A 22,812-nucleotide genomic window follows, 5' to 3' on the forward strand; every position below is an offset into this window, starting at 1 on the left:
TAAACTTACCTAAATATTTTTGTCACTTAGGACAAAGGTCCCAAGGTTTCTTGTCTTTCCCTAAAATGTTTGTATCTCGTTGCTTCTCCAGCTCTCTAGACCCTTCGAGACCCTTAGGCTCTCAGGGAGAACCATCAAGCATTGTCGCTCCAGCTGTAAGGGGTCTCGGGTCTACGTTGTACAGACCCAAAGTGGAGTGGCGCCGGGACTGGTGTGGTTTGCTTGTGTTTTGACCCAGGGACGTTGGAGGGCTTGATTTAGGGGTCCCTGGAGACTTGCCACTTGATGCTCTGCTGACGTCGAAAAGACGTAATATTCTAGTCGATCTCATCAATTGATGAAACGTCACAAACTACTTGCCATGAGAGAATGAGAAAATGAAACGGTTTCGCCAGCGTCAAAAACAATGCTAAAGTGTATTGTTGAGCTCAAACAGCTTTCCAAAACTGGCCAATTTTGGAGAAATGATTAGTGAACAGGCCATACAGGCAGGCAGGATGGGTGATAGATTTGATGGATCATGGTACTTTCCATTTTCTCTCCCCAGTGAAGCCGCGGGAACTCCGGCTAAACCAAGCACGTGATTACGCATCGACTGGTCCTGGCTTTCGAACCTCTCAACGCGTCTTTGTACCTAACGTCGCGTTACCCGCCAATTTGACTTCAGCTGCCTGATCCACGCTAACGAGCGACACTTGTTGTCTACCTTATCCAAGGCCTCGACGTTCTTGTGACTTGTGAACTGCAGCTTTTCTTAGTAGTCGATGATTTATTCTCAGTAATCGACACTACCGTCACTACGCTCCCCTGATGAGGTAGTAGTCACCATGTCCAGAATCGACAAGCTTTCGATCTCGGGTGTGCGGTCCTTCAGCCCCTCAGTCCGTGAAGCTATCCAGTTCAATACGCCTCTTACTCTTATTGTCGGCTACAATGGATCGGGAAAGACAACAATCATTGAGTGTCTAAAATATGCCACGACCGGCGAGCTGCCGCCTAACAGCAAGGGCGGCGCTTTCATTCATGATCCAAAGGTGCCGACATGCGTATTTCTTCAATAAGCAGATCTTGATGCTAACATAATGTAGCTTTGCGGTGAGAAGGAGGTTATGGCCCAGGTCAAACTCCAATTTCGATCGATCAATGACCGTCAACATGTCGCTACTCGAAGTTTACAACTTACCGTCAAGAAGACAACCCGCTCTCAGAAAACCCTAGACTGCTCCCTGGTTGTAGTCAACAATGGAGAGCGAACAACAACTTCTACTCGGCAAGCTCAGCTAGATGAAATGATCCCAGAGCGTCTCGGTGTTTCTCCTGCAATTCTTGATGCTGTCATTTTCTGCCACCAAGACGAATCCCTCTGGCCATTGAGTGAGCCGGCTGCTTTGAAGAAACGATTTGACGAGATATTTGAGGCCATGAAATATACGAAAGCCATCGACAACCTCAAGGTCCTCCGAAAGAAACAAGTCGAGCAGCTCGGTAAGCTTCAGAATGACGAGGCTCATAACAAGGTGAACAAGGATCGTGGTGACAGGGCCGAGAAGAGGATGAAGGCCCTACAAGCCGAAATTGAGGGATCTCGAGAAACTTGTGAGTCGATCAGTTCTGAAATGGAGGAAACGCAAGACAAGATCCGAAACATCCGAGAAACGGCGAACAGCCACCTTGCAATTGTGCAGAACCTTAACACCAAGCGTGAGCAGCTTGAGTACAGAGAAGAGGCTGTCAAAGAATTGAAGGCCACTATCGATGAATTGCCCGATGACGACGGAAAGCTCGAGGGTGACCTAGCACATTATGAAGACCGTATGCAGCATCTTCAGGATGAGGCCGACCAGAACAAAGCACAGTATAATGAATTGCAGACCGAGTTAGGAAAATCACGAAAGGAACTTTCTGCCAAGCTTTCCGAACAGGGCAAACACCAATCGGACAAAGACAAGTACGAGCGTCAATTGAAGATACGCATGGAAACCATTCAGGAAGCCGCCCAGTCTTACGGCTTCTCGGGCTTTGACGGCGATCTTTCGGATCACCATGTGAAATCCTTTAATGACAGACTTCAAAAACTTTTGAGCGAGAAGAAACGGGACCTGGAGCGCTTGCAGAAGGAAAACTCCGCTGAGCTCGACCGGGCCACTGGCGTCATCACTGAGCTTGAAGGCCGCAAAGCTGCTCGCATACAAGACCGCGTGTCCGCGAAGCAACGAATGGGCGCTATTGAAAAACGCACTTCGGTACTCCAGAACGAGTCAAGTCAGATAGACGTGGACGAGGGTGCCAAGGCTGTACTTGATGGGCAGATGCAAGATCTTGAAATTAGATTTCACACAGCCCAGAAGACCTTCGAGAACGCCGATTGGGACCGCCAAATCTCTGACGAGAACGATAAGCTGCATCAGCTTGAGAATGAGAACGATAAGCTAGGCCGGGAGCTTGTAGAATGTACTCGTCTAGCGTCTGAGCGAGCCCAACTTGACTACAGGAAGAAGGAACTTGGTGACCGCAAGCGCAAGCTTGATACCCTGGCAAGCACCTGGAAGCCGAAGCTCGACAAGATTCTTGGCAGTGATTGGCAGCCGGAGACACTCGATTCCAAGTTCCAGGCATTGGTTAAGGACCAGAGCAAGATTGTCAGTGAGGTACAGAAGTGTCGTGAACAAATCCGCCAAAAACAGCAGAAAGTGGATTTCAAATTGAGGACTTCTAAGGAGTCCCATGAGAAGAAATCCAAGGAGGCGGCTACTTGCCAACAGCAGGTTGTCAATGCTCTTCTTGCCGTTCGCGACAATGCTACCGTTGAGGATTACAAAGAAGAAATCGAGGTCACTGAGTCACAGGTGGAGGAGCTCAGGAATGACTTGAGCCTCTTTGACGCTCTCGTGGATTATTACACAAAATGCAAGCGCTTGCTTGATACTAAACGCAAGTGCTTACTATGTGATCGCCATTTTGATGACAACCAAGCTGCAAGCATGGAGCGCTTGAGCAAGAGGATCGACAAGCACCTTGACCCCAAAGGCAAAGTTGATACAGAGAAGGACCTCAAGGACACCGTCGCGAACTTAGAAAAGCTACGATCTGTCAGGGGATCTTATGATACGTATGAGCGGTTGACTGCCGAACTGCCTAGTCTTCGAGAAGAGTGCAAGGTTGCCGAAGCAGAGTTTGATGCCCTTGAGAGACAAGTGGAAGAACAGGGATCCGTCGTGTCGGCTGAGGAAGAGAAGCAGAAAGACTTGGAAGATATGTCGAAGACGGTCCTCAGCATTGCACAAACTGTCAAGGATATTGCAGAGTCCGAGAACCAGGTTGACCGTATCATGTCTCAGCAAATGTCAGGTGGGGTCACTCGAAGTCCCGACGAGATTCATGAGCTTCAAGCTGGCCTATCGGACCAGATGAGGAACCTGAAAAATCGCATCGTGAAGTTGACTACGGATCGCCAGCGCACAAAAGACCAGCTCAACTCTCTTGAGCTTGAAAAGAGCGAGTTAAGAAACAAGATCAGCCGAGCAGCGGGTCAATTAGACAAAAAGCAGGACCTCCAGAATCAGATCCAGGCACTGAAAGAAGAGGCCTCGCATCAACGAGACGTCATCCAGCGAGCTGATGAGGAGTTGGAGACCATTGAGCCCAGCATTACTGAAGCAAGGTCTGCCCGTGATGAAGTCCTAAGACGTGGCCGGGCCAAGGAGCAAGTCATTGCTGACGCCCGTGATGCCGTAGCCAACTCTGTCAACGAGATGAAAATGATGGATGCTGATATTCAAGATTATATCGACCGGGGCGGACCCTCTAATCTTGCATCTAATGAACGATCCATTGCCACACTTGAGAAGACAATTGCGAGTACTGAAAAGGAGGTCACAGACCTTACTGTTCGTACGAACAAGCTCAAGCAGGACATTGACAATGGAGACCGTAAGAAGAAAAACATCAAAGACAACCTGAACTACCGCAAGAACCTTCGCACGATCGACGTTATCCGTCAAGAGATCGCTGAGTTGGAAGACCGCAATGCAGATGAGGATTACGAACGCCTCCAGGCTGAAGCTCGCATGCAAGAGAACCACTATAATCGGCTTCTTGCTGAGCGAGGCTCCGTTATGGGATCTATGAAAACTAAAGATGAAGAGCTTGGGAGGCTCCTTCAAGAGTGGGAAATGGACTACAAGGACGCCAAGAGAAAGTATCGCGAGTCGCACATTCGCGTGGAAACGACCAAGGCTGCTATTGAAGATTTGGCGCAGTGTAGCTCGGCCGTGGACAAAGCTGTGATGCAATTTCACTCCATGAAGATGGCCGAAGTGAATCGCATTGCTGGCGAATTGTGGCAGAGCACCTACCAAGGAACCGACATTGATACTATTCTCATCCGCTCAGACAATGAGTCAAACACAGGCAAACGCAGCTACAACTACCGACTCTGCATGGTGAAGCAAGACACTGAGATGGACATGCGTGGTCGATGTTCTGCTGGACAAAAGGTTCTCGCGTCTATCATCATTCGCCTAGCTCTGGCTGAGTCTTTCGGCGTCAACTGTGGCCTTATCGCACTCGATGAGCCCACCACAAACTTGGATCGCGACAATATCAAGAGTCTGGCGGAGAGTCTCCATATGATCATCAAAGCCCGACAGGCACAGAGCAATTTCCAGCTTATTGTGATTACTCATGACGAGGACTTTTTGCGACATATGAGGTGTAGTGATTTCTGTGACAGTTTCTTCAGAGTCAAGCGAGATGAACGACAAAATAGTGTCATCTCGAGGGAAAGCATCACAAAGATCTTCTAATAGGTGTATCAAGTGCTCAAACAAGACGGCTTGAGATTTGATGTCGGACAAATATGTAAAATAGGCTGAGATATTATCAGCGTCAAAACATTGTTCTTGGCGTTTAGGAGCGTGTACAAATATTATCATATATTCGCTTATCGTTTGTGCACTGCGATACCCTGGTGTTGCTCCTATAACACTTGGGTAAACAGACGTTCGATTGTATCGACGGCCTCATTCAGCGTTGGGTGCAGCGGTATCAAATGATGTCTTCTGACGCAAATCCGCCCCAAAATGCACGATGTTAGGATGAGAACTGGTTCGATGTCGTCTCTTCCTAGGACGTCAGCTCATTATGAAGAAGGGATACGAATAAATCATATCAGGAACTCACACTGTTCGTCATGCAATTCCAAGGAACCCATTCTAACCCATCCTGGACAAGTCTCAAGCTAGGTGAACTAGAGAGGAATCAAATTAGTTTCCGATGCTTAGTCAAAGCAAGAAGATCATCAGACACGCACAAGAACCGAAGAGTCATTCTGGTGAGCAATTGCATATGTAGTTGACTTTGGTTGTAGCGGCCTGCTCGAGCTAACACTTACATTCGTTAGATTCATACAATAAGCCGAAAGATCATCTTGGAGGCGAGTACGTAAAAGTCTACGGAATTATGCCCCGGCAATAATATTCGGACTCCACACACACCCTTGTTCTTGGGGTCTTGATGTCGTTGACGCTCTTATTTCACTGCAGTGGAATTATTTCTCCACCCTCCAAGAGACCAGACGGCTCCTTTTGCCGAATTGCTCGAAAAAGTTCCTGGCCTCGCCCTCGCGCCTCGGATTTAATTAATGAATACGGTAGTCATGGTTGTTGCGTGCGTGGTCCCCGTTTTCGGAGAAAGGATCACAATGCAATTGACTACAACAACTCAACTCAATCTCTTTCTCCCCTTTTTGACCAGGATCCTCATATGAAAATCTTTCACAGACGTAAGGTGAACGCAGAGTAACCAGGCCAAATATAACCGTATTGAGAAAACTACAGGTTCCTGATTAGCAATCGCCGTTGCGGTCAACGCCGGCTTCCGGACAAGGATCTTTACAGCTACTACGTCGACGACTTTCAATCATTTCAAATAGGTGAAGGGAAGTAGGGGTTTTATCTTTACATCTAGCCTTTTGGGCTTTCTTGCGCAACAATGGCCGCTTCACCACCAACACCAGAGCGGAGGACTAGCTCAGATAGTACTCTTGATGTTGAACGAGATGGAGCCCATGCAGCGAATGGACACTCCCAAGACCCTACAGCGGCCGAAGCAACTTCCGAAGGAGCGGAGACGACACCGGCCGGCAGTAACCCATCTCCCGGAGCACCTGAGGCCGGTGACCCCGAGGCCGGACGGACCAAGTCGGAGACAATCTTGGTAGTTGGTGCTCTATGTCTTGCGCTCTTCCTTGCCGCTTTGGATACTACCATTATTACCACAGCCGTTCCTACTATTGCCAACGAGTTTCACTCAAGTCAGGGTTACATCTGGATAGGAAGTGCATATCTGTTGGGCAACGCCGCATTCGTGCCGACATGGGGCAAGATCTCGGATATCTTTGGTCGCAAGCCTGTTCTTCTTGCTGCAGCTGTCATCTTCTGGATTGGATCTCTGCTGTGTGCCGTTAGCAATGGCATGCCAATGCTCATCGCTTCGCGTGCCATTCAAGGCATTGGTGGAGGTGGTCTCATCGTTCTACCGAATATCGCCATTAGCGACCTTTTCTCTATGCGAAACCGTGGAATGTACTTTGGTATTTTGGGTATGGTTTGGGCTTTAGCATCTGCGGTTGGCCCTATTCTCGGTGGTGTATTCACAAGCCAGGTCACCTGGCGATGGTGTTTCTACATCAACCTTCCCATCTCAGCCGTTGCCATCGTTATCCTTGTCTTCGTCCTGAAGCTCCACAACCCACGAACACCGGTGAAAGAGGGTCTATTGGCGTTGGACTGGCCTGGCAGTATTCTCATCATTGGCGGTACCATTATGTGGTTGCTCGGACTTGAGCTTGGTGGTGTTTCTTTCCCCTGGGACTCCGCAACGACGATTTGTCTCATCGTCTTTGGCATCTTTGTCGTTGGTCTGTTCCTCGTATACGAGTGGAAAGTCGCCAAGTTTCCCGTTCTCCCTATTCGCCTCTTTCACACGCAAAACAGTGTTGCATCTTATGGAGTTGGTTTCACTCACGCATTTGTCTTCATGTCAGGCAGTTACTGGCTTCCACTCTACTACCAGGGAGTCCTCGGCGCATCTTCGTTGCTCTCTGGTGTTTATCTGCTTCCATATGTGCTCTCCCTGTCGTTTGTGTCGGCTGGGGCTGGAATCTACATCAAGAAGACAGGCAATTACAAGCTCGTTATCGTTTTGGGCTTGATCATTACTGTCATTGGCTTCGGTCTCTTCATCAACCTTGAACCGCGCGCCAACTGGGCGAAGATCATCATTTTCCAGATCGTCGCCGGAATCGGTATTGGTCCTAACTTCCAGGCTCCTCTGATTGCACTCCAGACGAATGTTGAGCCTCGAGATATTGGTTCTGCAACCTCATGCTTCTCCTTCATCCGTCAATTGGGCACATCAATCTCCGTTGTGGTAGGAGGTGTCATTTTCAACAACAAGATGGAGAGCCAGTATCCCAGACTGAAGGAAGAACTCGGTTCCGAACTCGCAGACAGACTCTCCGGTTCCAATGCAGCAGGCAGCGTCGAGCTCGTTGGCTCCCTGACAGGCCACGATGGCAAGGTTGCCAAGACAGCATTCTGGAAGAGTCTGCAAACAATGTACATCGTCTATGCATGCTTTGCAGGCCTGTCGCTCATCATCAGTCTGATGATCAAGCAAGTCAACCTCAGTAAGGAGCATAAGGAGCACAAGACAGGTCTCAAATCACTGAAGCGACGCGATGATGAGAAGGAGGAGGTCGATGCCGCAGAGGGTGTCACGACAGGTAACGAAAAGACGACGGACAACTGAAAACGGCGTTTCATGTTGTTCTTGTGTTATTAAGGATATTTCAACATACCCGCAGTCATGAAACGAAACTGCTTTTTGGTATATGAGCACTTATTATTGGATATAAAACATACGAGCGTTTGTAATTAGACTGCTGCCAATGAACTTGTTTTAAGCAATATCGACGCGTTGGCATGTGAATTGTGTAGATCCACGCAATGTTGTCATGGCTCCAAACTGTATCATTGATGAGATTAGTCAATGATTTGAGGAGCTCATAACGAAGACTATTACCACGACGACTTGGGCTAAGCTTGGGCTGATTCAAGCGATTTTAATCAGAGTCAAGAAATTCATGGGATCGAGTCTAAAATAACTTCTCCCCCTCTTCGACCGTCCTCTTCCACTCCCCATAATCAAATCCGAGATCTTCCAATGTCCTCAATTCATGTCTCTTATCACCCGCTGCTCTGCTCGCCAACTTGATTTTAGGTACTCTCTCCCTCACCCATCGCTTATCTAGTCCCCAGTAAGGCGGTCTCTTGCCCTCGCCATCATTCTCGAGGCCGAGCTCCGGGGCCTTGGTCGCGGTTTTGCTCAGTTCGTACAAACGGTTGATGTAGTCGACATCTTCTGGGAACGCCATGACATGAATTGCCTTGCCTTCTCCTTTCTTTTCGTGTTGCTCCTGTACCCAGGCTTCCATAGCAGCTTCTGAAGGGGGGTTCAGGCGCCCAGACCAGATGCGAGCAACTAGTGCACTCTGGGCTTCAGCAATAGGGAATGGAACAATTCGCTGCGGAACACTGAGAAATGACAAAGTAGGATCCGCGGTGTAGAGAATTTGCTCCCAGAGATGTGCCGCATGGCCTCCACTGGGTACAACGACAGTTGGGTCAAGAGACTTCAAGAAGGGGTACGAGTAGTGGAAACCAGTGCAGAATATGACAGCATCAATGTCGTTCTCGGTCTGGCCGTTGGCGAAGCGAACGCCACGTTGAGAAGGGAGAAACTCGACAATCTCGGGAACGCCAGCTGCCCATGGCTCTTTGGCGGGTGGTATCACAGTGGGCTTCTCCTTTTCAGAGACAAAGATGGGCTGCTTTGCAACAGTAGAGAGTTGTGCGCTCACGTCGACTCCAGAGGCAGAGTTTCCGACAACAATGACTTTCTGAGTAATTGTTAGTGAACGTTCGATAGGGGTCGAACAAGGATCCTTACCTTATCTTTGAAGTCATTCGGGCGTCGATAGAACTTGGAATGTGATATAGCCCCTGGGTATGCCTTGTCAAAATCGACGAGGCCAGGAATATCGGGGATGAATGGATCATTGTAGTGACCACTCGCCACTACAACAGCGTCATACTCATCTTTGATGACCTTATTGGCTTTGAGATCGAGCACCTCAACTGTCCAAGGTTGAGAACGGCTTGGATCAGGTTTCTCAATATTCAGCACCTGTGTCTGGTATGAGATGTGAGGGTTGATTTCCTGGGCATATTCCTTAAGGTACTGTAGCACAACGCTATGTCGGGGGAACAGTGATGAGCCTTGGGGAAATTCCTTATCAGAGTATCTCATGAGAGAATGAGGAATGTTTGTCTCAAGGAGGTCGTAGATGGGTGACATAAACTCAACATCGCCATTGTCGTTAGGCCATAGGGCTTGATCTGGGGTGAAACTAGGCTGGGTTCGTGGAACTGAAAAGCCTTGTTCTCGGGCTAGAGGTGTATAGTTCCAAACACCTCCTGGTGTGGCACGTTGCTCGAAGACTCGGATTTTGGAGAATTTTTTCTCTGCAAGAAGGTATCTAGAGTAAGGATCAGTGACTGGGCTGGATGTGTAAGTGGTATCAGTGATTACCTGGCCGCTGCGAGGCCACTTGGGCCAGCACCAATGATGGCGATGCGACGAACGTCTAGTTTATCTGCCAACGCCATTCTTTCTCTATTTCAAAGTCGTCGTTTTGAACGATGGACCCAGATATGATTGTACTGAAATCGTGAAACACACGTACGTCTAAGTCACAGTGATGTAACAACGTGACATAAAACAGCTCTGGCAATAGTGGGATGCAAGCATTCGATAACGATGTGGGATGAACAAGGTAATATATAATACTCTCAACGACTCAATGCTCTTCTCATGACCGGCTCCTCGTCTCATTCGATTAATGATAAAAGACGCTGCCGATGGATCCCGCACAATAGCCTCATCCGCTCCGCGCTGTCGAATGATTGTCTCTGTGAGTATGATTGCCTCTTTAGGTAATCCCGGTCGGCGTCCGCGCGACCCCGACTCCGGGCATCAGAGGACCCGGCGCTGCCAGTCTGGCCCGTTGAGACATGTCTATCTAATGAGACAATTCGACTTGATTCAATATGTGAACTTGTGATACCTTCATATCACATTTTCTGAAATCTCTGTACTCACGCCTGTAACTCATCAGGGTCGATTAGACTTTGCCCCTGCGGCTCCGCGAATTCTCACTAACGTAAGTGCCCTGCCCATTGAAGGAATAGCACCTCAACCTCGTGCAAGCACGCAATTTGGTCCACCTCCATCAACATCCATCAACAATAGGCACAATGGCGTATCTTTATCTGCTGTTCTGAAGACTCATCTTACCAGCGAATGAGGTGATTGAATTTTTTTTTTTTTTCGATGCTCTCTCCTTTTGTAAATGACATGCAATCTCAAAACCTCTACATGCATTCTTGTACAGCCGCGATATCAATCGTATATTGATAACCCTCTCATCTGGGCTACTGGGGCCTTTCCATTCATTGCCATGCCACTCGCTACTCTAGACATCGCCCATTGCCCAAAATGGCATCTGCATCTGATATGAAGGCTTCGATCCACCGTTTCCGCCTCCGCAGGGTGTCTCCATCCCCGAGGGACGTCGGTCGGGCCCGGTCCGCTTCACCACCAGTGTCTCCTGACCAGCGGCTACAGCAGCAGGATGCGACCCAGGGAGAGGCGCAGGCTCGGCGGCAGGATCAGCAAAAGCAATCTCAAACGGTCGTCGCGGGCCGGAGCGCAACTGGGAGACCTATAGCCCCGGCCTGTGATAGGTGTCGCAGCTTCAAAAAGAAATGCAGCCGCACATTTCCCGTCTGCTCTCTATGTGCCAGCGCCGGTCAGAGGTGTTCCTATACTAACCCTGTTGCCAATGCCGAGGCTCAAGTCCATCAGCTGCGCTCTCGAGTACAATGGCTGAGCCAATACATTGAACAAAACATCCTTCCGCCAGGTCGACAAGATGTGATAGAAGGTATCGAGACGGGATCCGACCTGGGTATTGTACTAGGTCATGGGCCACGGAACGGTATGGGGAATATCGCAACTTCAGGGACAGCATCATCACCTCTATCGCGGGTGCCAGGTCAGATGGCTTCTCCTTTAGAGACCATAGGCTCTCTTCCCTCTATACGTGGACTAGACCACCCCTCAACCGGGCGACAGAGTGTTGAGATACGCCTAGAGGAAAGGGATCCTGGTAGTGTGCGAACCACGAGCAGTCGTTTATCTTATGGAGAGTCAACGGATGGATCAGTTACAAAACGAAGATTGATTGCAAGACAAGCCCTCCCTCCTGACATTGCCCCCAGTCGCTTTGTCGATGCCTTCTTTCGCCACGTCAACAGGGCATATCCATTTGTCGATCAAACTCGAATACGGCGAGATCTTGAACTTCTAGGGGATGCGTCTCCTGCTGATCAGGATCCCCCCATGACACTCTTGTATCTCGTTATGGCCATCGGATGTACGTCGCTGGTACGGGCTGGGCAGATCCCTAGTAATACGGCGCGTCGGTTCGATGTGGTATACCCAGACATCATACAAGAGTGTCTGTCTAACGAAACCATCGAGTCTGTACAGATTCTTATCTTGTTGGGGTTGTACTCTCTATTTGATCCAGCAGCAACCTCAGCCTACTTCATCGTCGGTATTGCGGCACGACAAGCCATGGTCATCGGTCTAACTAGGCCGGACGAACAGCCTCGTACGGCCGTGGAAACCGAGCTCAGACATCGACTGTACTGGAGTATCTTCGTCCTTGACCGTATGATGTCTGCTTCCCAGGGACTGCCAGCCGCTTTTACAGATGAGCATGCCAATGTACCGCTTCCAGGACTGACGGTGGAAGAGTTTGCCAGTCCGGACCGAGCTGTGTATGCTCGGAACCTACAGACCAGTCGGCATGTCATCCAGCTCCGACAACTCGAATATCGAATTCTTCACGCAGTACACCTACAACAAAACTCTGAAACCGCACGCCTGGCTCCCGCAGATAGGCGTACGGTACTGAATAGTTTGAGGTCTGAAATCGAGGACTGGTACAGCAACGGGTGTCTCATGTCGCCTATGGAAGCAGATAATCTGCCTATTCACAGCAGCATCACCTGGTTGAGTGCTCAGTATTACCACTTGTTGATTCTTCTCTACTTTCCGAACCACTTCAACAGCTCTGCTGCAGCTGTCACTCGTCAGGAGCAGCTTGAATTTGCTCAGAAGCAACTCCAAGCCAATTCGGCGCTCCTTCAACAACGACAACTCCCCCTAAACAGGGTATCGCTGAGTCGGTTATTGCCAGTTTGTCTGTTGTTGATGCATGATTTCGTAGCATCGTATAGGGCTGATGGAGCATCATCATCGGCCCGGGAAGAAGTCGTGCTACTAATCACGCTTCTCGAAGCGTTTCCTGAGGGGTGGACAGTGGCACAAGAAGCAGCTCGCATCATGCAGCAGTTTGCTGGCGTGTTGACAGGACAAGGGGGTATGGCCACTGCGTACTATGGCGAGACTATAGAAGAGCTCATCAAGCAGTGCATCGCTAGTTTTACGGGGCTGCTACATCAGTTCTTGGGTAAAGCGACATGCTTCCAGTCGATCGAGTATGCACAAGAGACTCAAGAGGTTGGAAGAATGGGCCAGATCGGAGCCACGCAACAGTCGTCGACCAACTCACTATGGCTGAATGGAACAGATTCAAGCATTGGAGGAGTTAATGAAGAGGTGGTACTAGGATATGGATGGGGTTCATGGGATCTTGACTTCCTGTAAGCGAGAGTTGAATATATATCTCCCGATGTACGGATAGATAACCAATTTTTTGTGCACGTATCCAGTACAAACACTGGGTACAATGTGAGCATTTTCGGAGGAAGAATATTCGATTCAAGATAATTCAACTTACATTTAGATTTTAGCTAAAGGGTAGTATTGTAGTCCGTTCTATGTCAATTCATGCCATGGATTGGCGTGGAGTAACCTCAGGCCCTGACGATATCATGACTGGTGGATTATATACGATCAATATTTACGCAGGCGAACGGACAAGGTTTCCGGCCGTTGAAGATTAACGATGCCCAAATTCAATCGACTGAATAAAATGCATATCATTCCAACGGCGACACAGCCTCGATTTTAGGTCGTCTGCGGGCCTCAACGGCTGGGGACAGAGTTTAGCTGGAGGCTCTGCCAGCCCTACCAGACCCTCCTCTATGCTGAATTGGAACCTGAGTTCACACCATTGAAAAAGCTTGGCTTATAGGAAGTGTGAGAGAACCAATACAAAAGAATTGCATATGCGATCTATTATTACTATGTGTGAGAACTGTACATCTGTCCATCTGTCTATACTTGGGTGATGACGACGCTTCAATTAACATGGAAGTGGGTTTTCCTCCGCTGACATGCATCTGTCGCAACTCTCTGATTGCCCCAAAAAGATGGATGTACGTACTATATTTATTCAATGGACCGACTGCAGGTTTATTTATGGAACTCTCCTCTGTGGATCGGTAGAGATTACTACTGCAAGGTCTTATGCCAGGAACACGAGATATCCTTGACCTTTGCCATACGCTCAGCGATCATGAGTGAGGTGATAATTATAGCGATGCAGTGAAGCACGAGTTGACTGTGATCAATATAATTGTGCTGGCTAATTAGGAAATGAAGGAATTGATGGTTTGACAGTGGCTGAATATTGATGATGGGCTTGGTAGGGCGGCATATCGTGGAATGGCAGGGAATTTGATAGACAGCTAAAAAGCAGGAAAATACGGTTAGTGGTAAATCAGATTCATGATCAGATACACTAGACGATCACCCGCCATTTAATTACTGTTTCTTCAATTTGTTTGTTTTATTTAGAAATAGATGCATGCATAGCGGCCTCATTTTATCACGTTATCCCAATTCAGAGGGCCCGTAACCTTAATCGAGATGGATGGCAGAGACCTTCGATCCTTATTTACTTGTGATTGATCAGAGCGGAAGGTGGCTATACGAATGGGCTGAGTCCGACGGACATTTCCATTGCATGGTGCAGAGTATTGATTGTTACGCTAGCTTGTGAGTTTATGTGTCATTTCAGTGGATGGGTTGGGATGTGCACTAACAGCGGGGACTATGCATGACTGCACTGCCGCAGTCCTCCATTTCAATCTGCATTCGTTCCCTCATCAACATAGCCCAGCCCTCTTTATTAGCTATGTCATACCGATGCATGGCAAGGAGGAGTGCCTAGGTACGATGATGTGATCTTTTATTCTGATACCGGCATATTAATCAAATTCGGAGACACCCGTCCAGTGAATGGCCAGCACCGCCTTTGACTCCGGCAGTTCTGCAGGTGTGTGTGGTGGATATGGGATCCCTCCCAAGGCTGATTGAGTTCATCCACACAGTTCAGTCAGTAACAGTTCCTAGTGGAAAGCTAAGGCAATCCGCCGTTGGAGGCGGGATGCTGCGTCCCGTCTCTACGGTTCCATCCAACTCATTTTAGACTCCACCCGTTAAATGTGCAGTAAAGGTCAGTTAGTACCTATGGATCGTAACACGAAGGACTGCATGAAATGTTCAAGCACGTCGCTCTTGGCTGTATGCGTCATAGCATCTGAAATCGGAATTCATGATAGTAAATTGTCGCAAGACCATACAAGACAGGACAAGACAAGACTGCCTCATCCGACGTAAACAGTAGCAACATAGTCTGAGACATGCTAGTTGCAGCAAAACCGTCCACTCTGACCGAGTCCTGTCTCCAGAAATCAAGGAACCCACCTCCAATTCAGGATCTGGTAGCGACGAAAAGCCCAGGGCAGGGCACTCCACCCACTGCCAGTGGAGTTCCATCAGTTATCGCTACGGGCTGGGCACCCCAGAAAAGAGTACCTAGGCGAAAAAAGAACGCCTGAACCCCTGGAGTCCTGTGCTCTGCCACCCTGGGCTTGGCTTCCATTTGGCTGACCTTACCTTGGGCTGGGTTCGCCCGCCCCAGGCTTTCTCTGCCCGCCGTGGTTTGCTCTTTAAGTTAGCCCGCCCTCTCCCACCCCCCCCTGCTTGGGCTGTTTCAGCGACCCAATCTTATGGAGGTCAAGGAACTCACTCCCATCTGTTCTGCTTCTCTCTTGACTAAACTAAGCTGACATCCTTTTACTACAAACGCTTGGGCTCTTCTTCTTTTCCTTTCATCTCATTTCTCTCTTCTCAACAACAACAACAATATCCATTATTTCCCTGGTCAGGCCGTTTTCAGCCACCAATTAACTCGACAACAAATCCCTCGTAATCGCGACTCCGTCTCTCGCTTCTCTTCCGCTTTTCCTCATCGCGCGACTCCTTTTTTTGTCCAATTTTCGTATAACCTTATTCGACTACTGTACTGTACTTACTCACCTCGGTACCCGTGGCCATCCGCGTGAGCAAAGCACCCTGTACCTTAATATAGACACGACTGCCCCGACCGAACCTCCGCGTCTCAGTATCTGTCGCTGTCCAATTTTCTTTCATCAACAACGGCAACTCTTCATCATCGTCCGTCGAGCGATATCGACGAGTATTTTCATCACTTCGACTGTTTCCCCGTGACTCCCGGTCGGAGTCTTTCCATGTACACCGTGGCTACCCGGCTAGAATCTCGCAAATCGCTCCTTGGAGCTGACACCGGCTTCGGATACGGAGGCCATTCATACAACAACTCCTACGGAGACGACAGTTACGCTCCTTCTCCAGTTCCATCTCCACAGCCTATTCCTCAGCCTGCCGCCTTCGCCCAGCCCAACTTCGCCGACGCTGGAGTTGATCCCGCATACAACCAGGGCTTCGCCTATAGAGAAGGCCTCACCCCTTCGGTTCCGGCGCAAAGTATGAAGAATGGCAAGATCGATTTTATGAAGAGCCGATGGCCTGCCTCTTTCATGGCTGTCTCTCTTCTCCAGGCTATTCTGTGTATTTGCTTTGAGGCGTACGTCATCTCCGTATCTTTCGGCATCTGTGCCTCTCGCTGACCCCTTATCTAGCTATGTATTCGGCAAGTTCCAGGTCAACCTTGGCACCCATATCAGCGCTCCCCAGGTTCAATCTCAGTACAAAACTATCCCGACTTTCTTGACGCTTTTCATTTTTGGTTTCCTTTACACCCTCGTCGTCGTCTGGGATGCTCTCCGACAAAAGAACACCATTCAAGTCATTGGTGTCTGTTTCTCTAACCTGGCCCTTATGGTTTACACGACCATCCAGGTTGATCAAATTTCCGAGGCCTTCGATATTCTCGAGCAGAGCAATGCTCTCAAGCGTGGCATGACTGCTGCCGAGCTTTGGCACGATGTGAAGCCTTATCTGGTGGCTATCCCTGCCATCATTGCCCTTGCTACCCTCGTTATGGGCTTCCTTTCGTGGAAGATTTACCAGGAGTATGCTTGGGATATTCTCAAGAACATTGGTGCCGATTATCGCATGAAGAAGCGATTCCTTCACTACCAGGTATGTTGCACTCTTTTGCCCACACTCCTTGATCAATAACTAACTCGAACCAGATTTATATCGCTCTGCTCAAGTTCGATTTCTTCTTCTTCCTCGGCTTCATCGTTCAGTTCGTTGTCGTCGTTGCTGACAAGGATGACCCCGAATTCGCCCTAACTATCGTCACCATTCCCATTACCATTCTCATCCTCCTCGCTGCCGCTTTCTTCACTCGACGAGAGAACAAGATCGGTATGGTTTGCATCATCATCCTCTATCTCGGAGGTCTCAGCTATTTCATCTTCAAGCTTGTACGAATCTATCAGCCTGGACACCGACAAAACTACGAAGCCGTTCGTCGATCATTGACCGCATTTGCTGTCATCACCATTCTTCTCATCCTTCTCACCATTACCAACGCCATCGTGTGCATGCGAAACTTTGGCAAGGGCCTGAAGCCCCATCTGCAGTCTTTGTCTCGAAAGCGCAAGGTCGAGGAGAAGCCTGACATCAACTCAATCAACATGCAGGATGTCAAGCCTCAAATTCCCAGCCGAATGACCATTGATTAAGCGGCCTCTAGCAAGTCATGATTCTTCGAAAACAAAATTTTGGGGACATGAATGTACAAAGACACGATTTTACGAAAGGATACAAAAATTTTCCCTTTTCTATGGCACCAGTCACAAAGGGCAGGCTCAGGATGGACGGTGACCAAACGGGTGCGGCGTGAACAGAAGGCGACGAAGTGATATCCCATGGTGTCGGAAACTTGCTTGGACTTTTTTTATTCTATTTACTTTGGTTGTTTTTTGTTTCCTATGTTAGACCCAACCATATTTAGGCGTTCAATGCTCCACCACATGGAATGAGATCCAGGAGCTGATACATAGTTCTTTTGTTTCTTTTACTTTTACTTTGTCCCCTGATCAATTGGATTGTACGTTCTCATGATCAGATAATCCGATAGGAATTGAATAGTGAAATCAGGTATATGCAAAATGGCCCGTGCTCGTGTGGTCTATGAGACTGCTCATATGTGAATCACGTCATGAAACCATCAGGATTCTGACTCAACACACTCACTGGTTTCAACTTTGTGAAGCATGATGCGAGACAATAGTGCAGCTAGAACGTTGCGTGTTTCATAGCTTATGCTGGAGAAAAGATCGACGTGTCTGTCTATGAGGCAAGGGAAATATCCCAACAGGTACAATTGTAAAACAAAATGCCAAAACGCCCGCTTTCCATTCTTGATTTTGAACCAAAGCCGAAGCATAGTCCTTGCTGGGTTCATTCAAGTCGAATAAACGCCAATCCATCTTGCCCAATGTGGCAGTGCGCTGTGATAAGTAGCATGACCATACATGTATGCTAGCAGGAACAGTATGCTATAGTCTGATCTGGATGGCATCCTTAAGGTGACCTTCTGTCGGGCAGTAGGGACACTTATACCGTGCTGCTTTCACTATGTTGTTCAGAGATTCGCGGCAGAGAACGTGACCGCAACTGAGCATCATGGGAGGGTTGTCTTGAGTTGTCTGCTCTTTACTTACGGGGCAGACAAAGATGGGATGATAGATCATAAACTCGGGCAGAGGTGTCGCGAAGGCAAGTTCGTTCTCTGTCGTCCATTCTGTCTTCTTCTCCCGCATATAAGTTGTGTATTTGATCAGGCGTGGAAGAGCGATGGAGCCTGCTGTGACGGCGATATAGAGAGGTGACTCCGCCGATAGGCCAAGCAGGGAGCAGAATTCGCGAGTGAACGACATGGCTACGTCCTCGAACGCTGACTCTGTCTCAAATATATGGCTGTAGGGAGATTTGGCCAGGTTAGGGGCGAACACCACAGCGCTGGAGAGTTGTTGTATCTCTAGCAAATGACGGTTCTGGAAACGTGGGAAGTTCTGGCGAGCATAGTTAATCGCTCCGCCAAGTCCATTGGTCGCAGGGTCGTCAGGGAGACCGTTGACAGATGGACCTTTGAACAGCCAGACATATTGGAGCTTGATAAGCTCAAATTCGAGTGTGCTTCCCCTGGCCTCAAGATGGACGCCGTTTGCGTGGGCCCAGCTGATGGCGGGTAGGAGGTTGTGGTCCTTGAGCTGCGAAAGGATGCTATACATTTCAGCGAACTTGTTTTGCAAATGCTCTGAATGTAGACCAGCCATTTCATCTTCTAAGTCATCCTCGCTTTCCATATCATCATCGCCATCCTCGTCTGTTTGTGAAATGGTGTGGGCTTCGCGGCCGGGAGGGTGATCTGTAGCTTCTTTGAGAAATGTCGAGGCGACAGAAAATTGACCTTCGCGAAGAAGATGCATGGCTATCGCACGGTTGATAAGTCGCGGGTGGTCCGCCATGGCATCAGTCTCCATAGGGAGTTCTCGGTGAGGAAGAGCCTGTGTCGGTCAGATGTCGTTGCCGTCAAAAGCTAGAGCTGATAGACAAACCTTATCGAGGGCCTTTCCAAAGGACTTCTGCGCCTTGGTAACATCCTTTAGGTCTGTAGTGATTCGTTCGAAGCGGGCTTTGACCGGATTTTGCAGCGTCATCATAGCCATACCAGTTCGAGTCGCGTCTTGCTCTATTACAGTGGTTAGTTAGTGATAGTATCAGAAAAAAGCCAGCTCACCTTGAGCAATCTGCTCGCGAGCATTAGTAAGAAGTTCAATGACTTGATCTACATCATCGATCGCGGATTTGAGTGTTCTGTTCCTCATACGAGCCAGCTCAACCATGAGCGGTGCAAAGGGCGAGACATGATCGTTATCAGCTTCCGCCATGGTTGGGGACTATGTGGGGTTTTGAATCAGATGCAGAAGATATGATCAAGACCAAGAGTTATGTTTAACGCGAAGTGAAGGTTCAAAGTTCAGAGAGAGTCATGCGCTCATCCAATAGCTAGGATATTCGACGGGTGGACGACAAAATACCCGTTGTGTTGAAGGTTGATGTCGTTTGAGGATTCAACGGTGACGGAACGCTCCGAGCTTGGATAAGAGAGACAGGTGCATTATCGCTATCGATAAGGGGGATACCGAGGCTTTGCTGTTAAAGGGGACCAGTCTCGCTCTCTTAATAAAGGTCAATTAAACGAGAGTAGATTTTGGCTACGCTTTGACAACAGCTTCACTTTAATTAGGTACAATTTGCATATACAGCTGTTGAAAAAGCCTCTTCGACTCACCACAACAACTATCACATATAAGGTCTTCCTCCTCATATAGCAAGTGACGACGAAAGTGTCGAGTGACCCCAGTCTCCCCCAGGGATTCACGTGGGGCTTCGTTGAATTAGTGCCCCGCATTTAGCTTGTAAAGTCTTCGGTTGCGTCTGCGATAGGTACTTGAAGCAGGTACCGAGAGCTAACCTGGGAGCTATTGCATCACATGAAGGCCCTGTAATGTTAGTTGCCTCTCAGACCTGTTCAACACCGAAAAAAGGCCTCCCAAGACGCGCGCGCCTCAACGAAACTACTAGAGACGTCCTCTTGCTACTCCTCGCTCACCACGGGTGAGGATGAAGCTCGAGACTGCGTCTATCAAATACACGGGCCAATGACGACACCATGGCTTTCAGATTTCCAGATCCTCGACTTCGAGTCGACGATGAACTCTCGGCAGGCACCACCGCCAAGGGGTCTGTCGCCCGTACAGCGACCACCTCCAACTCTAGCACCACGCGAGAAAGTCCCCCAAACGGTATCCCTCCGTTAGAAGTTTCCGCATACAATGAAGTTGCAGATTCTCAGCCTCTACCGTCGCCGAGGCGCAAAAATCTTGTCTTTGCTGATCCTTTCGCCTTTCGGTGCGTCGCGAACAAGCACTCCTGAAGCTTCCAAGGCTAACATAGCATCAGGTATCTCGAGGAAGGCAGCAATGTTGTCGTTGTCGAGCGCCGAGGCATTTTACGCGGATACGAGTCGTACCTAGTCGAACAATGGGCGTGTTCTCGAAAACCACCAACACTCCTGATCGTCACTTATACTGGAGACGAAAAACACTCAGTCGTTGTCGGTGTGCTCTCTGTTCCAATAGACGAGAGTCTTTGGCCTCCAAGGCTACACTTCTACTTTGATCAACTCCAGGATTCACATGCGCGGCCCAAGGAGACTGAGCTTGGAGAGCTTATGGTTACTAATCTGAGTAATTTTCCTTCGGCCCTCACCGTTATTATGGTACCTGAGGGTGATATCCGAAAATATCGCTCCTCGTTCATCGTCAATGAGGATTTGAAACGGTTAGGATGTTCTGGGCGATCAGGCATGACTCTGTCAGATCCAACTGAAGCAACGCAGCTCAAGTTCTTGCAGCTTTACAGGACGAGCGATCGAGTACCTGTTCCGCAAGCTGTAGTCGAACTTATCAAGCTTTGTCAAGTCACATTGTACATGTTTGACAAGCTGGGGCACCAATACATCGATGGACTTCTTTGCGACAAGACAGAAATGGCTATCAACAACTGGTGGATCGAAATTGGTGCTGAACACTATAATTTTGAGCCTACCGATGGCATATTAGGCCCTAGTACGGTGGCGGCATTACTAGGCATGTTCATGGGTGCTCGAAATCGCCTTCATTGGTACGGTGCCCCAGTATCAAAGGACGTATTTGACCTAGAAAACACTAAGCGTGGTATTGGTCACTTTCAAAAATCACAAAAGCTCGAGAAGACGAGAAGGCTGGACCGTCAAACTCTTCTCAAGCTTTACACTGTGTCTGCCAAGGCTGCTGCTGGAGAAAGTTGGGGTGTGCAGAGGGCTGTGAAATCAACGCTGACAGAGGTCGGAGGTAAAAGGGGTGAGCTTGTAATGGGGATGGTGTCAGGAAAAGACAAAGGAGGACTTGCTGATATCGAGACTCTCGACATTGGCACTTTTGCTAGCTTAGCATACGGCGAACGGGCCAAATGGCTGTGGCATGGCAAGCCTCGGAGAAGCGTCGCTGAGCTACCACACCACAGTCCAGAACTGAGCAGCGCGGTGCCTTGGAAAGAGGAGGAAGCGAATCCAAACCCGAAACGAGTATATTCAGCGCCTGCTGAGAACGAACTGGATGCGAAGCGACTGGATGAGACTCCCGATGTTTACTCGGGCCACCCACCTGGTTCCGCCGTTAGTGTCGCTGATGGATCAGGTGACAAGGAGGCTTCACGGAAGAATATCTTCAAAGGTGTCGCTGGAAAGATGAACGACGCTAGGTCTGGTTTTGGACGTATCAAGGATGTCGTTGGGGGAGGCTTACGTGGTCACAACAATCGACCTTCGGTTTCAACAAGAGATGACTTTTCAGAATCGGGCCCCAGGAGTTCAAGCCAGGGGCTCACTCCAGGAACAACACAACCGCCAGCGCCCACACAAGGAGTGGGCAGAACCTTCACATGGAACAACAAACCGCAGGAGTATCTAGCAGCGATGAAACGAGCAGACGCGGAAGGGGGAGCAGGTTTCCCACAGCTTTCGCACTTTGCGTCTACCTCAACAGTTGACATTAAGCAGCCAGCCTCGGCTCCCGTGGAAACTCAAAAGCGCGAGCAAGATGGGGAGTTATTTGATATTGGGGTAGAAGTGCGTAAGGATGTATTGTCCAAAGCACCCTCCGCCGTTGGATCTCTCGTTGATGAGCATGACCTCCAGGGGCCTGTTCTGGATGCAGAACTCAACGATGATCTATCCAAAAGGGGGCTCTCGCGACGACACAGTATTCAGTTATCACAGTGTCCGAACATGACCGTTCTCAACGAAAGTCGCTGGCCACGACGAATGTCATTTGGCGATGCTGAAGAGGCAGTATTGGAGTGGGAACCGCTTATCGATGTGGCAGATGCAGCGGATGACCTTGCCAATATTGAAGCATTCAATGACCTAGCTCAGCATTTTAACCAGTGCTTGGAGGAAATGAAGCACCGCATTGAGCCATGGGTCATAGAAAAGATCAGTGCAGTTGAGGCTCTCGATGAACGCTACGCGAAAGACAAGGAGGAAATGCATGCACTCTACTACCAGCTGAACGAGGCATGCCAACGTATGCGTATAACTTCTCATGAGCTTCTTGCCGAGGAGCGGTCTCATCTCTTAGAAGGCCTTAAGGAGGTTGAGGCGCTCGTAGCTCGTCTCGATTATGAAATCAATGCTCTGTTACAAAAGGTGGTCGATGTCGAAGATGGTATTGTTACTTTTGAGAGGCAAGTGGAGGATATGGAGAACAGAGCTGAGGCTATTGAGAGGCCCAGCTTGAACCGAAGGTTGGCTTCACTGGATGT

General features: G+C 49.0%; 8 protein-coding genes across 11 annotated transcripts; 6 read left to right on the forward strand and 2 right to left on the reverse strand.

Moving 5' to 3' along the window:
- The first annotated feature begins 570 nt into the window (after nt 1-570).
- FOXG_01038 (DNA repair protein RAD50) lies at nt 571-5,220 on the forward strand. Its single transcript, XM_018377757.1, has 2 exons — nt 571-1,034; nt 1,089-5,220. Exons 1-2 carry the CDS (start codon nt 828-830, stop codon nt 4,803-4,805), a joined length of 3,924 nt encoding a protein of 1,307 aa, XP_018233541.1. The 5' UTR covers nt 571-827; the 3' UTR covers nt 4,806-5,220.
- Nucleotides 5,221-5,339: 119 nt separating this feature from the next.
- Nucleotides 5,340-8,043, forward strand: FOXG_01039 (DNA repair protein RAD50). Of its 2 annotated transcripts, none has more exons than XM_018377758.1 (2): nt 5,340-5,782; nt 5,838-8,043. In XM_018377758.1, exon 2 carries the CDS (start codon nt 5,992-5,994, stop codon nt 7,810-7,812), a length of 1,821 nt encoding a protein of 606 aa, XP_018233542.1. In that variant the 5' UTR covers nt 5,340-5,782; nt 5,838-5,991; the 3' UTR covers nt 7,813-8,043. The 2 variants fall into 2 exon arrangements, with proteins under 2 accessions (XP_018233542.1, XP_018233543.1); XM_018377759.1 differs by having other exon boundaries at nt 5,506-5,787; nt 5,838-8,037.
- FOXG_01040 (uncharacterized protein) lies at nt 5,543-10,235 on the reverse strand. Of its 2 annotated transcripts, XM_018377760.1 has the most exons (3): nt 9,655-10,235; nt 9,013-9,601; nt 5,543-8,962 (listed from the first exon to the last, which is right to left on the reverse strand). In XM_018377760.1, the coding sequence occupies exons 1-3, from the start codon at nt 9,729-9,731 to the stop codon at nt 8,159-8,161; spliced, it is 1,470 nt and encodes a 489-aa protein (XP_018233544.1). In that variant the 5' UTR covers nt 9,732-10,235; the 3' UTR covers nt 5,543-8,158. The 2 variants fall into 2 exon arrangements, with proteins under 2 accessions (XP_018233544.1, XP_018233545.1); XM_018377761.1 differs by having other exon boundaries at nt 9,013-10,235.
- Nucleotides 10,236-10,474: 239 nt separating this feature from the next.
- FOXG_01041 (uncharacterized protein) lies at nt 10,475-10,642 on the forward strand (the record flags this gene model as incomplete). The annotated part of the gene is made up of 1 exon (XM_018377762.1): nt 10,475-10,642. One exon carries the CDS (start codon nt 10,475-10,477, stop codon nt 10,640-10,642), a length of 168 nt encoding a protein of 55 aa, XP_018233546.1.
- On the forward strand, nt 10,621-12,861 carry FOXG_01042 (uncharacterized protein; the record flags this gene model as incomplete). Its single annotated transcript, XM_018377763.1, has 1 exon — nt 10,621-12,861. One exon carries the CDS (start codon nt 10,621-10,623, stop codon nt 12,859-12,861), a length of 2,241 nt encoding a protein of 746 aa, XP_018233547.1.
- A 2,136-nt stretch (nt 12,862-14,997) lies between these two features.
- On the forward strand, nt 14,998-17,619 carry FOXG_01043 (uncharacterized protein). Its single transcript, XM_018377764.1, has 3 exons — nt 14,998-16,051; nt 16,107-16,569; nt 16,623-17,619. The coding sequence occupies exons 1-3, from the start codon at nt 15,696-15,698 to the stop codon at nt 17,118-17,120; spliced, it is 1,317 nt and encodes a 438-aa protein (XP_018233548.1). The 5' UTR covers nt 14,998-15,695; the 3' UTR covers nt 17,121-17,619.
- On the reverse strand, nt 17,311-19,555 carry FOXG_01044 (uncharacterized protein). 2 transcript variants are annotated; one of them, XM_018377765.1, is made up of 3 exons: nt 19,184-19,555; nt 19,002-19,135; nt 17,311-18,950 (listed from the first exon to the last, which is right to left on the reverse strand). In XM_018377765.1, the coding sequence occupies exons 1-3, from the start codon at nt 19,332-19,334 to the stop codon at nt 17,940-17,942; spliced, it is 1,296 nt and encodes a 431-aa protein (XP_018233549.1). In that variant the 5' UTR covers nt 19,335-19,555; the 3' UTR covers nt 17,311-17,939. The 2 variants fall into 2 exon arrangements, with proteins under 2 accessions (XP_018233549.1, XP_018233550.1); XM_018377766.1 differs by having other exon boundaries at nt 19,002-19,555.
- Nucleotides 19,556-20,119: 564 nt separating this feature from the next.
- Nucleotides 20,120-22,787, forward strand: FOXG_01045 (uncharacterized protein; the record flags this gene model as incomplete). Its single annotated transcript, XM_018377767.1, has 3 exons — nt 20,120-20,358; nt 20,410-22,715; nt 22,759-22,787. The coding sequence occupies 3 exons, from the start codon at nt 20,120-20,122 to the stop codon at nt 22,785-22,787; spliced, it is 2,574 nt and encodes an 857-aa protein (XP_018233551.1).
- Between the last annotated feature and the right edge of the window lie 25 nt (nt 22,788-22,812).

This window comes from Fusarium oxysporum, chromosome 1 (assembly GCF_000149955.1).
Source record: "Fusarium oxysporum f. sp. lycopersici 4287 chromosome 1, whole genome shotgun sequence".
Taxonomy (NCBI): domain Eukaryota; kingdom Fungi; phylum Ascomycota; class Sordariomycetes; order Hypocreales; family Nectriaceae; genus Fusarium; species Fusarium oxysporum.

Coding starts and splice junctions, on each gene's coding strand:
- FOXG_01039 (XM_018377758.1), top strand. CDS start 5,992: ATGGCCGCTTCACCACCAACACCAGAGCGGAGGACTAGCTCAGATAGT.
- FOXG_01044 (XM_018377765.1), bottom strand. CDS start 19,334: ATGGCGGAAGCTGATAACGATCATGTCTCGCCCTTTGCACCGCTCATG. Junction 19,136..19,183: donor TCGCGAGCAGATTGCTCAAG/GTGAGCTGGCTT, acceptor CCACTGTAATAG/AGCAAGACGCGACTCGAACT. Junction 18,951..19,001: donor TTGGAAAGGCCCTCGATAAG/GTTTGTCTATCA, acceptor TGACCGACACAG/GCTCTTCCTCACCGAGAACT.
- FOXG_01043 (XM_018377764.1), top strand. CDS start 15,696: ATGTACACCGTGGCTACCCGGCTAGAATCTCGCAAATCGCTCCTTGGA. Junction 16,052..16,106: donor CTGTGTATTTGCTTTGAGGC/GTACGTCATCTC, acceptor CCCCTTATCTAG/CTATGTATTCGGCAAGTTCC. Junction 16,570..16,622: donor AGCGATTCCTTCACTACCAG/GTATGTTGCACT, acceptor AACTCGAACCAG/ATTTATATCGCTCTGCTCAA.
- FOXG_01038 (XM_018377757.1), top strand. CDS start 828: ATGTCCAGAATCGACAAGCTTTCGATCTCGGGTGTGCGGTCCTTCAGC. Junction 1,035..1,088: donor CTTTCATTCATGATCCAAAG/GTGCCGACATGC, acceptor AACATAATGTAG/CTTTGCGGTGAGAAGGAGGT.
- FOXG_01040 (XM_018377760.1), bottom strand. CDS start 9,731: ATGGCGTTGGCAGATAAACTAGACGTTCGTCGCATCGCCATCATTGGT. Junction 9,602..9,654: donor AGTGGCCTCGCAGCGGCCAG/GTAATCACTGAT, acceptor TCCTTACTCTAG/ATACCTTCTTGCAGAGAAAA. Junction 8,963..9,012: donor CGAATGACTTCAAAGATAAG/GTAAGGATCCTT, acceptor ACAATTACTCAG/AAAGTCATTGTTGTCGGAAA.